The following is a 13,030-nucleotide window of genomic DNA, read 5'->3' on the forward strand; positions in this document are numbered from 1 at the left end:
CGAGAGCCCGGCAAGCTACCAAGAGTATCTCACCTGCATGGCAAAGCCTGACAAGCTACCCATGACGTATGGAGACATTACTGGGCCCACTCGAAAAAATCAATGAACAATGGGAGGACAGTGCTACAGTGGAAGTACTTAACGGTGTATGAACACAAAACTTCTTTAAAATTTTGATTGAATTAAGTAGTGAATCCATTTGGACCTGGGAATTTGCTCTTGGTAACTATTTCTTTTTTCTTTCTTGCATATGTTGTCTGTTCAGGTTCTCTATTTTATCTTGGTTCACTCTTGGAAATTTATATGATCTTAAGAATTTATCCATATTTTTAGATTCTCAAGCTTAATGGCATCGTTATTCACTGTAACTTCTGTGATCTTCTGTATTTTTGAAGGGTCTGTTAACATTTCTTCCCTATCATCTCTGATCTTATTTATTTGAGTTTCTCTTTTTTTTTTTGCGAGTCTAGCTAAGGGTTTGCTGATTTTGTTTATTCTTTCATAGATTCATCTCCTGATTTCCTTGATCCTTTGTATAGTCATTTTTCTACATCATTAATTTCTGCTAAAATTTTTATTATCTCTGTATTCTACTTACTTTGGTATTCATTTGTTGTTATATTTCCAGTCTCTCAAGCTGAGAATTTAGGTCATTAATTTGAAAATTTTCTTTATTCCTTGTGTGAACTCGAATAGCTGTGAATTTTTATTGAGTACTGCATTTGCTGTGTGCCAAAGATTCTGGTAGTTCATATCTTCATTTCCATTTGCTTCATGAGTATTTGATTCTTTGATTAACTTTTTAATCAAATCGTTATTTATAAGTATGTTGTTCAGTTTTTAAATATTAAATCTTTATCCAACTTTCTTTCATTTATAATTCTGTGACTTGACAAGATATTTGATATGATTGTTACTTTTGTGATTTTGTGAATGTTTTTTGGGTCCAAGCATCTAATCAACCTTGATAATGTTCCATGTGCACTGTAGAAGAATGTTTATCATCTGGGGGAAGTAGAGGGTTCTAGTATGCCTATTAGGCACACTTCTTTCAGTTCCTTATTTAGTACTCATTTATTTACTAATATTACATCAAGTTAATCTGTCAAGAAATGAGAATGGGGGTATTGAAGTTCTCTGCTACTTTTGTGCTGTCATCAATATGACTCTGCAGATATATAAGAAATTGCTTTGTTAACTTTGCTGTCCTTTCATTTGGTGCCTTCATGTTGACAATATTCAAGTTCTGTTCATCTGTTGACCCCTTAACCAGTACATACTGCTTCCTCCTTATCTTTTATCATATGTTTTTAAACCAGTAGTCAGCTACTCACTCTGAGCATTTGTCTGCTATAAACAACAGAAAGTTGGGTTTTTATTTCCTGATTCATTCTGGTAATCTATGTTGTTTTATGATAGTGTTTAGTCCAATGACATTTAGAGAAATTATTTATAGTACGGATTTGGTTCCAAATCTATATGAGAAGTTTGATTGCTTGTGCTATTTGATGTTTACTTTTTATACATGGTCTTTTAATGTCTTAACCAGAGCTTGAGTTGGATTAAATATGCTCTCAACTGCTGTTTGAAAATGATTTAGTCCTTTTTCAATTCTGAATGACAGTTTTTCCGGGTAGTAGATTCTCAGTTGGATATTCCTTTTATTTAATACTTTGTATATTTCTTGTAAAGTTTTATTAGAAAAAGTATGCTGTGATTCAAATATTCTTTCTTTTGTATATGAGGTTTCGCTTCTGTCTTTTGACTGTAAAGAATGTCTCTGTCTTAAGTTCCAGCAATTTTGATCCCAAGATCTCTTGGTGGTTTTTTTGTTTGTTTGTTTTACTCTGGTTTGAACTTCTGGGATAAATATTCCTATCTTGCTCATCAGGTTAAGGAAATACTCATCACTTCCTCAACAAGTCTCCCTTTTCTGCTTCCTCTTTGTTCTTTTTCCTAAATTCCTGTGATTGGTAATGTTCCTCTTGACATTACTAATGATTTTCCTTACATCTCTTTCATTTTTTCTCATTCTTTCTATCTTCTCCTCTTGCTGGATTTGTTCACTGTATATTCCAGTGTACTGATTCATTTTTCAGTTTCCCCATAGCATTTCCAAGGCTTACTACTGCATTAAGTTCTAGCACAGCAGGGCGTTCGCCTTACAAGCGGCCAACATGGCCGACCCGAGTTCGATTCCTCCGCCCCTCTCGGAGAGCCCGGCAAGCTACCGAGAGTATTTGATATGCCAAACACAGTAACAACAATGTCTCCAATGGAGATGTTACTGGGCCTGCTCGAGCAAATCGATGATCAACAGGAGGGCCTTTACTTTTACTTATATTTGAACAATTTATTTCATTTTTCCATCAGTTTCTCTTCAGGTTTATTGAATATCTGCTTGTATGTCATTTTCAAATCACTGAGATTGATATGATTATTGTCCTAAAGATTTCTTCGAGTACATTGGAACTTCTTCAGGTAGACTCAGTATGCTCATGAACTCCCTAAAGATTGACATATACCACCCAGGATGGTCCATGGACCCATCTAAAGACTCTTGTACTAGACCTTTCATCTGCAGCTATACAGACCTTATCCTTAGCTAATTCTTATCCTCCAGAGTCCTTATGTTTCAGAGACTTTATCCTCAGGAGGGTTTTGTAAATTTTGAGATTCACCAGAGAGTTCAAATCCATCCTAAATGATCCCCTCCCTAATGTACATCAGGGTATTTTTATGTAGAAATCACAGATACTTAATGTGTTACCTTTCCTAAGGCAGCAAGGCCATGAGGAATGATCTAGAATCACTTTTATGAAGTTGCAGACCACAATATTTTCCTTATGATGATTTCTGCCCATATCTTAATGTTTTCCTCTATCTTTTCAAAACACCTACTTGTATGTATTTCTCTTTCAACAAAGTCTGAGAGGATAATAAGAAAGCATGGCTAAGAAAAAGAGAGAAAGACTTATAGGTCAGTGTTCCTCAGTCTTTCCCACCTGCACATCAGCACCTTCCTGCATACTGATCCACTTGGTCAGCAGTAGACCAGTCCTTTTCAAGCCCTCTATACCTGCAGACTGGCACTGGTGTGTTGTTGGATGGTTGGAGACCACTGGCATAGACAATGTAATAGAGAGAGTCAGGAGTGAAGAGAAACCTGCAGCTACATTTCTGCCCAAAGATCAGTGGCATTTCTGTCCATCATCACTCTTCCTGGACAAATCAGTTCATCAGTAATTTCACCTACTCAGCAAAAATGTGTTGGCAAAGGTGGTATTCTGAAACCTGTGCTAGCGCAGTGAGACAGGACAAGATGAATGACATTGAGCCTCACCTCTCAAAGAAACTTGGCTTCCTGCAATGGAGATAAGGCATGCAAAGAAAGTCGGTTAAAAGCAGTTTCCTGAAGGACTTCACTATTTACCTTTTCTGAGTTGTTCTCTCTGTCTGTCTGTTTCTCTCTCTTTCTGTGCATGGTGTGTGTGTGTATGTGTGTGTGTGTGTGTGTGTGTGTGTGTGTGTATACACTTCCTGAACTGAAAAAGTCTCTCCATTTCTGTTCTTGCAGAACTCCCACCTCCTTGTAGTAACTCATATTTATCATGCTACCTCATCATTATCCATCTATGCTTTTCTCCCAACATATCAGAGACCATTTGAGGATAGAGACTTTATGTTATTTAACCTCAAATCTCTATTTCCTGGGAGTTAACAGTGCACCTTGAACTTAATGTTTTTTTTTAAATAAACAGCAGGGGATAAAGAAGGCATTGAATCAAGTGTAGAGAAGCAACATAGAAGAAATAAAATGACCTGCTAAATAGGGACCCTAGACATTAAGTCAGATAATAATAGTGAATCATTCTCCCATTGTCTGTGTCTGATTGGGCGACCTGCAGTCCTCACCTATGGTAGAAGGAAGTTGCATCAGGTAATTCTTTCCAAGTAAAATTTCTATTGTAAATGACACTAAGGGCAGAGAAAGAAACGTGGGCTAAACGGTCCCTTGAACACCTGAACTAGCTCAAACACCGACCTGGCTCGCACGATGAAATAAAAAAAATCATTTCCTAAAGCTTGAGTGCCCAAAGAGACGGCTGCAACCCCCCTCCTGCTCAGCGGCTCAGGATATTTGCTGGCTCCATTGACAAAAGTGACTTCCCACGCTTTGCCCACAGAGGGCATCCCTGCTCATTGATATGGAGACCGGGCGAATGCAGCAGCTGGAAGCGCGTCCGACCGCTCGCTCTTTTCTCCCTTCGCCGTCATCTCTCTGCCCCCACCCCTTTCCCGTGCAATCGTGGCCTGATCCAGTTCGCTTCCCTCCGGTCTCCACATTTTCCCTCGCAGCCCTCCACTCCTCTGGATCAATGGATAGTACAGCTCCAACTCCCAGCTCACACACCGCTGGCGGACACCCCAGTAACAAGTGAGCGCGCTCCACCCCGCAGCCCTCCCGCCCGCCTCGCCGCCGCCGTCGGTCCCCTCGCTCTGGCAGGAAACACGAACGGGCAGCTCCAGCGCCCGGGCAGCTCCATCTCCTTAACTTTCCGCAGCTGAGGACAAGGCACCGACCTCAACCTTTTCCTGCCTAGCGCAGCCACGGGATTGCTTGCCACGTCCTCTTGGGCCCTCTTGGATATTGTTTATTGATGACTCGCAAGCCCGGCGGAGAGAGAGAGAGATGCCTTCCCTCCTTTTGCTCCCCTCCGTTTCCTTGAGTTAGTTTGCCTGGGTTTTACCGGGGCTCTGGATCTCTTGGACCGAAAGGAACTTTTTACTATCTCGTTTTCCTGCTGATTCTGTCAGTGGACGAGGAAAACAGGCATCGGAGGCAGAAGAGGCGCAGGGGAGGAGGAGAAAGAGGTGGAGGACGAGGAGGAGGAGGAGGAGGACGAGGAGGAGGAGGAGGAGGAGGAGGAAGAAGAAGCCCAGGGGCTCAGCGTGTGTGTGTATGTGCATGTGTGCATGCGTGTGTGAGTGCATGTGTGTGAGTGCCGCCGCTGCCCGGGACCCCCAGCCCCGAAGGTGTTGACTGAAATATGGAGAATAGTCTTGGATGTGTTTGGGTACCCAAGCTGGCTTTTGTACTCCTCGGAGCTACCCTGCTCAGCGCACATCTTCAAGTGTCGGGTAAGAGAGTCTTTCCTTTCTTCTCCTTGCCGCCCCCATCCCTTTTTTCTGCTTTTGGTTTCATTTGACAAGTGGTAGATATTGGGTAGAGGAGGAGAGAGCAAGATGTTCCTCCCCCCCCTCCTTCCTCAAAGATGATAAAAGACTGGAAGACTCCCCTCACTCCTCCACCCCCAAGGGTGGAGGATGTTGCTTGCTGGGGAGAGGGGTGTCCTGGTAGCTCTTTTTATATCTGAGGCTTTTGCACCTTTGCTTTTGCAAATACTTGTCTTGCTTTGGAGAGCTGGTGGACTTGGGCAGGGAAGAGGCAAGTGATGGGGATATTGTGAAAAGAAACCCGGTTGGATTTAAAGCTTCAGAAACCTAAGGAGAGTAATTGGGGTGACAGGGCTTAGCAGAAGAGGTCAAAAGGGAGGTTTTGAGAAAGTCTGGAGCATAGATGGTGGAACTGAGTCATTTGGATGCTTATTTATTTATTTATTTATTTTTTTTGCGTCTCCTTTGGGATTTTGAGACTTTGCTGATAGAGAATGGAGAAAAGAACAGCCTATGTGTTTTGGTACTTCAGCTGAGAGCACGGTGGTGTCTAATGAGTAGCAGAGTTGCCAGGTGGAAGGAGGAGTGTTTACTTTTATTTTATTTTCTTCTCTTAATGGTGAATGCAGTTCACAAACAAGCCAAGTCACCAGATATGTCCAGGACACTTTCAAACTCCAAATGGTTGATATTTCGTGGAACAGGCCCCTTGGCCCTGGAATTGGCAAACAGCTTCTAATAAAAAGGGGCAAAACGTGCTGGGATTTGGATGGGGTTATAACAGGAGAAAGAGGAATCTATGGGATGCTCAGGGATGCTGCAGTCCCCCGATATGGAACTGGGGGCTTCCATGGCCAAAACAATTTCAAAAGAGAAAAGTGATTCACGAACGTCCACTTTGTGTGTGTGTGGGGGGGGGGAGGGGGGTTCTCTACAAGTGTAGATGGGCTCCAGGGCACCGGGAGTGGATGTGTGAGGAAGGATGGCAGAGCAGCTGGTAGAGCATTCCACTTCCTCCGGGAAGCGACCTTTCCCCAAATTCAAGAGGAAAAAGGGAGCTGCGGACCGGGGCCAGGCGCGGTGGAGAAGCGCTTTGGCTGGTGCCTGAGAAATGAGCGGGGATCGGAATGTAAATCACGACCAAGCCCCCAGCCTCCCTCCCGGGAGCCCGGAGCTCGGGCTCGCCGATGCCCGCGAAGTGCTGCATGGCCCGGGGTTGTGAAGGCGAGAGGGGCGGCCAAGGCGCCTCTCCGGCGGCTGGGGATCTGGACAGCCGAGCGCGCAGCCAACAAGGGTCCCCCAAGTCCTGGCAGGACCCCCCGCGATCTGCGTTCTCCGCAGGCACGCTGACCCGACTCCTCACCTCCGTTTGCTCAAACAGTCTGCGAGCAAGCGGACGTGTGCGTGTGCGTGTGTGTGTGTGTGTGTGTTGGAGCGCGCGTGCTCGCGCTGAGCTCGTCCCCGCATCCGCGCGCGCTCTGCAGCCCGGGGCGCGCTCCCCGCGCCGGGATCCGGACGGTGCCCACCTCCCAGGCCCCTCTCCCAGAGCTTTGTCCTCGGCAATTACCCCGGCGCAAGGTGGGAGGGGGTCCGGCTCTGCAGTAAGGAATAGGTGGCCTTTAAATTCCCTCCTGGAGACCCGCAAAGCCAGCGGCTGGGTAGAGAACGCTCTTTCACAGGAGGTTAACTGTGCTCGCTCCGAAGCTTTGGGAGACCATCAAGGGAGGAGGGGTGTGGGGGTGGGGGTCGCGTGCAGTTTAGAGTGGGCTCCCCACTCTGCTTAGCGAGTCAGAAGGCGTGGAACTCAATGGCATTAGGAAAAGTGTGCGAAAAACAACAATGATGCTTTGTCGATTACACGGAAATATTTTAAAGTCATTTCCCAAGTGGCTTGGGAAATGTTGGGAGAAGCGTAAATGAATGGACAGAATTTTCGATGCTTTATTTTTTTGTATCTAAATTAAATAGACTCCACTCATTTTTCTTGTTAGGGTCAGCTATTTACTGCTTTATTTGATTTTCCTCCTCAACTGACAAATCTGCAGTTGAAAAGATAGACAAATATTTACATATACAAAGTAAATACCTGTAGATAGACTTGTGGATATAAATCTTTAAGCTTTTCTATGCTTCTAGAATGATTTGCAAGTGAATTGTGGTGGTGTTTGCCTAGGTCCCCAGAAGGTGAATGGTGCACTTTTAAGACTTTGCTAATTCGGATCACTCAGTTCTTAGCTCATTAATCCGGTTCTCCTCTCTCAGTAGCAATTTCCCCTCTTCAAAAACATGGCAAGAAATTGACGATGAAGAAAGCATAGTTCACTCTATGAAAAGGCCAGTAGGAGGTGCCGTTAATAAGGCTAAGTGTCTAGTGAACTGGCAGTGAAATTCCCATTCAGCTGGATGTTTTAAAGACTGTTGATTGGTAACAAAGGATTATGGAGACTAGCACAATAGCTTCAGGTATTTTGCCACTTCTGAGGTGAGGTCGGAAGATACTGTAGTTCTTTATGAAACGCTGTGGCAGAGCAAACAGCATCCCTAAGGAGTATCCATGGAAAACCAGGATGATGCGGGAGAAAAGAGTCTGGTCACCTTTTAGTTGACTTTTTTAAACTACTGTCTTACATGTTGGACTAGAGGCATAAAAATAGAACTAATAGAGTTGTGTGTTCTTAGAAGAGATTGAAAACTTAGATGAATAAGATAAAAAGCATCTATGTTAATACCTACATGATATCAAGTATTTCTGTTAATGAATTATTTCATCCTATATATGTTAGGTTACATTCTATGGGAAAAAAACTCATGAGAGTTTATGTTGTCTGGATGTGGTGAATTGAGTTTGCATCCACCACCCCCCCCCCCCCACACACACACATAATTTGCCCACTACTCACGGCTCCCCTCCCCCACCAAAGCAGATCAGATACCCCCATCTGGCACTGCTGACTGGCTCCTGGCAGGTCCTGAGGGCAGGGGGGCAGGGGCAGCCCACTGTCCACTGTGAGTGCCGTGAGTGCTGCAGCATAAATCACCTCTGACCTGTCACAGTGTCCATTTCCCACAAAGCAGCAGTTGCCTTCTGAGTTAAGAAGTATGTGAAACAGCCACCACATGTGTTATCTGTGAAGATGTTAAGTCTAGTACATTTACTTTAATGTTCCTAAAAGCTGGGTGGGCTTGAGTTGCTGATAGGCACTTTTTTTTTGTCCCTGGGTGGAGATTTATGACATTGCAGTGTTATGACTTACGTTTATTCTCTGAAAATATTAAATTCACAGTACATTCCTTATTGTTTTCATTGAAGAGAAAGAATTTTAATCCTACCTAATTCCTGACTGGAAGTTTCTCCTGGGTAAGAGTATTTTTACATTGGGAGGTGGGGGGCGATGGTTTTCCTAAGCCAATGGAAGGAGTTTGATTTTAGAGAAGTGATTTGGAGGGTGAAAGAGAAACATTTCTTGGTCCTGAAGATGGAAAAGATGACAGTGCATCTTCTAAGGGTGCCCTGGGAATTTCTGCATCCCAGTTATCTTCAAAAGTATCTCATAGAAGAGGAAATAGTCCTTTCAGACTATTCTTTAATGAAACCAAAAATCAGAAAGATCTTAAAATGTCTATGATTTGCTCCTGGAATGTTTTCTGAAGTACATAGTAGTATCATCTGGTTCTATGATCTTCCTCTGGAAACAAGACCTGATTTAAACATTGATTTCTTGACTCAAGCATGTTTTATCCTGGGAGGTATCACATGTTTGCACAGTGGTATCATCATTTTGAAATTTTTTGCAGTTAATATTTATTTCCATAGCAGATAAATGTTAAAATTAAAAATATTTGTACTGTTTCTTTGGAAAATTTTCCATTCTTATCTTTGGTGGTGAAACCAGCCAGGATTCCCATATAGAAAAGAGTGCACTTAACTTTGGACATATTCTTAAAGCATCACAATCATACTCACAAAAATGTATGTCTGCTCGCCATGGTCTACTCAAATGCATGACATCGGGGCAGTTAAAATAATGCTAAATGTCGAGACACTTAAATGTCGAGACACTTAAGGAAATCTTTGTGATTTCACTAGTAAGGATGTCCTACTAGCTGCAGATTGCTCTGGTTTCCATACAGAAAGGCTCTTCTACTCTGTCATGTGCAGTATATTGGGAGCATATTGCTGTTTTGGTATTTGTTCCACAACTACTGCCTCACATGATAAATTTTGGATGCATTCATCTTTCTCAGATGATAATTTCTTAGATGAACTATATACATAAATTTCAGAAACCTTAGTTTTGCCTGAGTAAAAAGAATAATGAGTTAAACCCACTGAGGATTACTCAACTAATTAAATAAAGATGAAAAGTCACTTAGTTCTGGAAACATACAGTAATCCCCAAAGTGAAGTGATAAATACTATGCGTATTTACAATTCATAGAATGTGAATATGGAACCTTCTTCATTACGATGCTCCAGAGAAGGAATGAAGAGCTTCGTGAGTTTTCATAACAGTTATGCGCTAAAGGATACTAGCCTGGAATCTCACTAACTCCTGATGGGAACACACTGACTACAGCAACAGCACAGCACTATACTCAATGAATTGTTTTTGCAGCCCACTGGCAGGGTCCTCTAACCTGTCCTGGTAGAATCATAGCTCTTACCCCCAAACCAGAAACAGCGGCCACACCTGCCTCACTTGCATAGCCCAGGAAAGCTTTCTCATCATCATGAGAAGACTCTGAACCACAGCCACCAAGTTTAACATGCTCTGTTATGCTTTTCAAAGTCCTGAAGATACATCTTAGAATTATTTGGTAGAGTCCATATTCATATATGCTCAGGGGTCGACTTTTACCTGAGTTGCTTCGTTGTTTGAGAGTCACTGGAATCACCACCACTGATGCTGATGTGTTTGTTTGTGTGGGGCATTCAACTGGGAATGTGTTCTATCACTTGAGAGATAGCCCCAGATCTACCTCCCAATAAAAATAATTAGAACTTAATATATTTTTAAAAATAGAGTTAAGCTATTTTTTCAACAATGCTTCCCAGAGACTGATGCCAGTTCCCAGAGGGCATCTGCAACCAGCCAGAGGTGTAATTGCCTCTGATGCAGTTGGGCACTTCCTATTCTAAATACGGTAGATTTCTACAGGGATACTGAGCAATTTTTTCCAGTGAGAAGTGGACCAAGTACATTTGGAAAGCTCTGCCTGAAAGACTGTTAAGGAGGTTTTTACTCAGATTCCAGAACTCAGGAATGAATACTAGAGGTTTGTAGCTTATGCCCACCTCAGCAGGCAAAGGTTTTCAGAAGGGCGCTCCAAGATTTAAACAGTAGAACTTTAATTTTCCTCAGTTATTTACTGCTTTCCAGAGAGATCTAAGAATTCATTAATGGTATTGTATCAGTAGCATGACACTGACCCCTAAATATTTAAGAGACTTTCATTCAAAAGAAGAATTCAAGTCAAGCACAGGTTAAAGTTTTTTTTTTTTGTAAGAAAGGATGAACAATCCATCTATTTTTTCCAAATCAAAAACTATGCATGATAAAATGACAGGCTGCATATGCCAAGTGGGTGAGAGTAAAATATAAATGCAAATTATTTGCCACCTTTGTAATCGCAGCACTCAGATAAATTACAGCACAATTCAGTACCACACTTTGCTTTCTATTTCTACACTTGAGTATTTATTTCTTTGTCTTTTATCTCACTGGGTTATACTAGTAGGTAGACATACAAGTTGACTGATTGACAACGAGAATCCTATAGTGCTCTAAAGTTCTCTGGCAAATTTTAGCCAGAGGTTAAAAGACAGTTCCTATCAACCCAGCTGTTAAGTAATGTTTGCTTTTGTGGTTTGGAAATGCCTGAACTCTGTTTATTGGTGTGGTTTAGAATTGCACAATTACTGGTGTGATTGAATATTACTTCTTTTCACTATTGACGATTTTCTAATGATATTATCAACAGATGTTACTTTTTACAAACATTTGTAGATAATTACATTTTCACTGCTTTCATTTCTTGGGGGGAGGGGGAGTTCAACCTTGAGACTTACACATTATTCCGTATTTACTGATCACACTATTTTATGTATGTTGTGGCATAAAAGAAAGTTTCACTTCTCTGCTAAATTCGATGAGACCACTGGCTATAACTTCATTTTAATTTTTTATGGATCTTTCCTTCATTTTACATAATTAAACCCTGTGACTTCTTGATTCATTCAGTCATTTCATTTATCAGGGAGGAAATCCCTTTATTTGTGATTATTATGATGTAATGTGGCAACAGTGTTTACTGCAGTTTGGGGATTTCTCTCTCCCTTCGTCTCATCTTTTAAAGATTAGTTCTTACCAACAGGCTATTCTTGAAATTATCTAGGACAAAAATGTTCCACATAACTAATTGTATTTTTATAATACAATCTAATGAAAATACCAAATCAGTGTACTGTACTGTTATTAGAGGGTTTATCAATATAATATCTTTGTGGCATCTAAAATTTACTTAAATATGAATTTATTTGAATTAGAGTAAAGAACTCAAATGATTAATATGAAAATATTTACTCAGGAGGCCAGAGGAATAGTACAGCAGTAGGGTGTTTGCCTTGCACGCAGCCCACTTGGGTTTGATCCCCTAAAACCCATATAGTCCCAAAGCACCTTCAAAAGTAATTCCTGGGTATAAAGCCAGGAGAATGTCCTGAACTTTTTTGGTGTGCCTCTGAAAAGCTAAAATGTGTTTGGATTAATTTTTTAGTAACTTGACTTTCTTATTAATACCAACATTTAAAAAAGTTACTGATTTTCCAAGGTTTTAAGATATTTATATACTACACAGTTGCCTTATTTATGTATTCAGAGTACAGTTAACCTATTCTTAATTGATCTAAGATATCACTGTGATTTGTTTGTTATTTGATATTATAGGGATAATTTCTGAAGATAATACATTATATGGGGTGTTAAATTTTTTCTCAAGAGGTCTTTGGTGATGCTTTTGTTTTCTTAAGATTATTATGCCTTAGGCTGGGAAGATAGCAGGTAAATTCCTTGCCTTGAATGTACCTGATAGGGGTTCGATTTCCAGCAATTCATATGGTCCCCAATGCCCACTAGGAGTGATACCTTAGCACAGAGCCAGGAATAATCTTGGAGCACCATTGAGTGTGGCTCAAATAAAAATCTATTACAAAGTTTTAAAGTGCATTTACTTGCTTCTGTGCTGGAACATTTTCTTGCAGCATCTTTTTCTCATCTAATTTTCTATGAAACAGGAATAGAGTTTTGTTGAGGTTGTGCCTAATGTCAAAGAGAAGATTTAGGGTTTGAGACCCTAATTAGAAGAGGAAAATATTAAAAATCATTTTTAACACACGGTTTTCTATTAGTTCTGTTTGGATGCTATTAAATTTTGTATACCATATTTTCCTTGTTTAATGCATATACAGAGAGAACTCAAGTTACATTACCAATATCATCCCTATATTACATTTAAATTATAAACTACACTAAACTTACAGTATTGGCATAATTAATAGTAGCGTCAGTGATCATAATAGTAGTGGTACTTAAACAACCTCTATTCCCACCAGCATAGGATTTTGTTTCACTTAGTTCCTTATCTTACAGCATGTGTGCATTTAACATATTTTTTCTTTGCCTATACTTGACCTTTATAGAATGAATATTATGTGTGTATTCTCTGCTTTTTATTTTACTAAAATGTTGTGATCCATCTATGTGGTTGCACATTGTACTTAAGCCACTTTCTCCACTGTGTAATAGCCTGACATTAATCATTAGTTTATTAATTATTATTAATACACCTTTTA

At 41.0% G+C, this 13,030-nt stretch overlaps 1 protein-coding gene across 2 annotated transcripts in view; it reads left to right on the forward strand.

Moving 5' to 3' along the window:
* The first annotated feature begins 4,911 nt into the window (after positions 1-4,911).
* The window catches only part of DCC (DCC netrin 1 receptor), a 1,215,565-nt gene continuing 1,207,446 nt past the window's right edge, over positions 4,912-13,030 (forward strand). For both annotated transcript variants that reach the window (XM_056138055.1, XM_056138056.1), the window contains exon 1: positions 4,912-5,142. In XM_056138055.1, the coding sequence (XP_055994030.1) occupies positions 5,052-5,142 (91 nt within the window). In that variant the 5' untranslated portion in view covers positions 4,912-5,051. The remainder of the gene's footprint in view (positions 5,143-13,030) is intronic.

Source organism: Sorex fumeus, unplaced genomic scaffold (genome assembly GCF_029834395.1).
Source record: "Sorex fumeus unplaced genomic scaffold, SorFum_2.1 ptg000128l, whole genome shotgun sequence".
NCBI lineage: Eukaryota > Metazoa > Chordata > Mammalia > Eulipotyphla > Soricidae > Sorex > Sorex fumeus.